Source organism: Pinus tabuliformis, chromosome Q (assembly GCF_031772625.1).
Source record: "Pinus tabuliformis cultivar Carrire ecotype Pingquan chromosome Q, CPIR1, whole genome shotgun sequence".
In the NCBI taxonomy this organism is placed as follows: domain Eukaryota; kingdom Viridiplantae; phylum Streptophyta; class Pinopsida; order Pinales; family Pinaceae; genus Pinus; species Pinus tabuliformis.
Genome location: NC_142296.1, coordinates 418,082,219 through 418,085,880, shown reverse-complemented (window position 1 = coordinate 418,085,880; position 3,662 = coordinate 418,082,219). Strand labels below are relative to the sequence as shown.

Below are 3,662 nucleotides of genomic sequence, written 5' to 3'. Positions count from 1 at the left end.
TTTATAAATACTGGGAAAATAAATAAATAAAACATTTTTCAAACCAAAAAGATTTATTTTATGGGCAATCAACAAAAAGCTAATGTCTTTGCCCATCTCAACTCCAGAGATATTGTTTATGTTTTTTCAGAAATCAACTCTACCAGCACTGTTCTATAAGATTTGTTGACTTCGATTTTCAGATGTCAAGCATAACTCCATGTTTAATAGGCACTCTTCTTCTAGCCGTGGCTTGAAGCTCCACACAAGCTGCTTAGGAAGCCTCATTCATCGTCCGTCGCTGTTGTTCAGGAATGCACATTGCATATATCCCACTTGCGATAAAAATGTGCATCTAATATTACAACAAACCTTATCATGAATAATGGGAAGTCTTCTACATGGTTACGGCAAAAAGCTCACGAGCAAAGACATCCTTAATTGCAAGCTTTCTTCAGAGCATCATACACAGATTGTAGAGAGGAGTCTTCCACGAGCACGATCTTCTCCCTTGATTTTGATCCAGAACCTAATGACACTTGTCTTTTCTTCACTCCCAGAACCTGTTCAAAGAATCAGGCATGTTTACAAATGCATCAAGATTCAATACATGATAAAAAAATGAGTACAATCTACAAGCATCGTGTGCACAAAATAGGGCAAGAGAAAACAACAAGATGCCAAGCTACCTACTTATTGAGACCCCAATATCCTATAAATATCTCGTCAAGAACTCAAAACCTATTACACGTGGATAAGAGTCCTTAACCAAAAGACTAAACCGGGGTCTTCAGCAAGGTACACACTACCATCAGCTTTTCATTCCAATAGCTTGTTAATAGACTAGTTATGGCAGGAGGACACCGAAGTAAGCATGGGACTCATATTGTATGTGTGACAACTCCACACAAAGTTATAAGTCTTATGACCATTGATCGTAATAAGCCATTCTTCGCCTGAAGAGAAGAAAGTTATAACTGGTTGGGAATCGTGATTTGAAAAAAATCCTAATTAATAATTGTTAGAAAAATTCCATAGCCTTATCCAAGTTTATGATTGGCTTTGTTGGAGTGGTCTTTAACATTTTGTCCTAGGATCAAATTTTGTCAACACCTAATCCCCTACAGGGTCAGTACCTAATCCCCTTCAGGGACAATTTTACTGATCATTGGAGCACTTCAACTATTCTTCCCTTCAATATATTTCGGCCCACAAAAATAAGGACAAAACATGTACGAGTTCCAAATTCAAAACTCGTTACATAATCTTGGCCGTATTTTGGAAGAGAATATTTGGTTTCGACTTTTGCTAAAGGGCGAATTACTAATAACGTGGAGTTGGTTTATAGGTGAGGTCAATGGAGAGTTAAGCCAACCAACAGATTTCAACTTTTTCAGTGATCCACCGCTCTTGCATGGCATAAGATTCAGAAGGATGAGGCCCAGTGCAGATCCTGGCCTATTTTGGTGTAATAAATATCCCTCATCACCAAACCAAAGAAAGTATGATCTTTGCAATGCGGCCTCTCAGGGCATGTTACTTAAAGCACTTCCAAATACAAACAAATAAATCAATGGTGAATTACAATCAAGGAGCCCCCTACAATGAACAAGTACTATATCCTCAAACATTGTTCAGTTGTTTGGGTGTGCCATTTACCAATTAATCATTGCTATATCAATCCCCATGATGTAATTACTTGAACACTAAGCCTAACCCCGGGTGCCTGCCAACACTGCCCTACTACGAGAATGGGGCCTAATTTGCCTAGGAAGCTTTACCACTGCCAACTTACCCTAAATTCATGAATCCAATTCAGAATTAAAATTCTTGCAAAGAACTCATGGATAGAAATATCTTACCGAACTAATGAACTCAATCAGTGCTGCATTAGCTTCACCATCTCTCGCAGGTGCATCTATTTGCACTCCAACAGCCTCCTCGCTTACATCTGCTCTTCCAAGCATCAATACAAATCTTAAGAAGTCTAGACTCTAGACAGAAAGCATACTAGAATAAGCATTTCACAGGAACATCTGGATAAACAATCTCAAACATATATGTCTTTTCTTTACAAGTAATTAATCACCTCACTCTTCCGCACTCTCCTGCAGAAAGCATACCAGAATAAGCATTTCACAGGAACGTCTGGACCAACAATCTCAACAGCAACATACATATATATCTTTGGTCTAGAAGTAATTATTCACCTCACTCTCCTGCCTGTAAACGAGGCAGATATTTTGAAAGGCTCACAACCTCAGTAATAATTTCAATAACAATTATTTCACGAAAAGTGAAGCATATCAAAAATTATATTTGAACGCAGATGAGGAGAATCACATGTGGTTATGGTTAAAGTTTAAACCCAGTTAATTACATATCCATCTATATATGGTTTATATAGACATCTGGCTTCGCTTAATGTTGTGGCTACTGAGGAGCAGTGGGAGTGTTTGTTTTTCAGGGAGATGGGTAAGAATTCTCTCTGAAGTTGGTAATATGATTTATCAGATACCCTAGCACCTGCTGCTCGTGCTAGACTGATGGGCAAAATCGATATGAGACAAAAATATTCATTTGGGGAAGGTAAGCCTTTGTTTGATTGGGCTTATTTCCAAGTAGGATTCTACTAATAGTACAATCTTTCATAGATATGCATACCCATTTCATGTAAGCAAAAACAAATAATTACAACATAATTAAGATAGTGAATTTGGCTTATTTCCAGGAGGATTTTCATAAACGTACAATCTTTCATAGACATGTTGCTTCCTGTATAATAATGATAACATAATTAAGATAGAGAGGTGCAAGTCAGAGAGTCCCAAGTGACATGTTGAATTGTTAATAAGAATGTTATTGTAATGGCTATTACTTTATGCTCTGAGAATTATAGGGTTTGCCAGGAATACAGTCTACTTGGAGGGAAAAAAAACAAAATAAAAGGAATTGCATCTCATAGTGAAGCCAGTGACGATAGAAATTGATGCAGAAAAAAAAGGACAGGGATAACCTACCTGTTATGGCTGAAACTTTGGATCCAGGTTTGGCATGAACGCTAATGGCCACAGAGGAAGGAGGCACGAGCCGAATGCATCCTGGGAAGCCGCTGCACTTGGATTTGGAAGAATCCGTAGAACCATCGCCTTGTCCTCCTCCCAACGATTTCTTGTTGGACTTTGTCCGAGGAGGCATGCCGGATTCAATTAATTGAATATTGGCCTGTTCTCTGGCCAAGAAAAGAATGATCTACTCACAGGATTTAATCAAGTGTACCGTAAGTTTTCAGCTTTGATGCATTTTTCGTGGGGAGGTTAGGCTGAGATATCAGATTTTTCGTGGGGAGGTTAGGCTGAGATATCAGATTTGGAAACTAATCACAAATACTCCGTGCTAAGTCGATATATTTAGGTGCTCCATTGGGATTTCCTTTTTAGATCAATTCATCTTAAAAGTTCAATAAAATCTCTTCTGGGATATGGGTTTGCATGTTAATTTATTTAAAAGTTGAATATATTAATGTATACTAATAAAAGTTTAATACATAATGTAACATGTCTTTGATGATGATGATGATGATGATGATGATGGTGGTGGTGGTGGTGGTGGTGGTGGTGGTGGTGGTGGTTAACGTCCACTGAGACCAAATTGGTCTATCGGACCTACAATTTTCTTAATTT

General features: G+C 38.1%; 1 protein-coding gene across 1 annotated transcript; it reads right to left on the bottom strand.

The window, feature by feature from the left end:
* Window positions 1-294: 294 nt before the first annotated feature.
* On the bottom strand, window positions 295-3,388 carry LOC149219983 (uncharacterized). The gene is made up of 3 exons (XM_089384591.1): window positions 3,000-3,388; window positions 1,842-1,930; window positions 295-542 (listed from the first exon to the last, which is right to left on the bottom strand). Exons 1-3 carry the CDS (start codon window positions 3,175-3,177, stop codon window positions 417-419), a joined length of 393 nt encoding a protein of 130 aa, XP_089240717.1. The 5' UTR covers window positions 3,178-3,388; the 3' UTR covers window positions 295-416.
* Between the last annotated feature and the right edge of the window lie 274 nt (window positions 3,389-3,662).

Bases quoted from the DNA above. Each gene is read 5' to 3' on its own strand.
- LOC149219983 (XM_089384591.1), bottom strand. From the start codon at position 3,177: ATGCCTCCTCGGACAAAGTCCAACAAGAAATCGTTGGGAGGAGGACAA. The intron at 1,931-2,999 runs GTAGGTTATCCC...TTGGAAGAGCAG, and splicing joins CAAAGTTTCAGCCATAACAG to ATGTAAGCGAGGAGGCTGTT. The intron at 543-1,841 runs GTAAGATATTTC...TTCTTTGAACAG, and splicing joins TGATTGAGTTCATTAGTTCG to GTTCTGGGAGTGAAGAAAAG.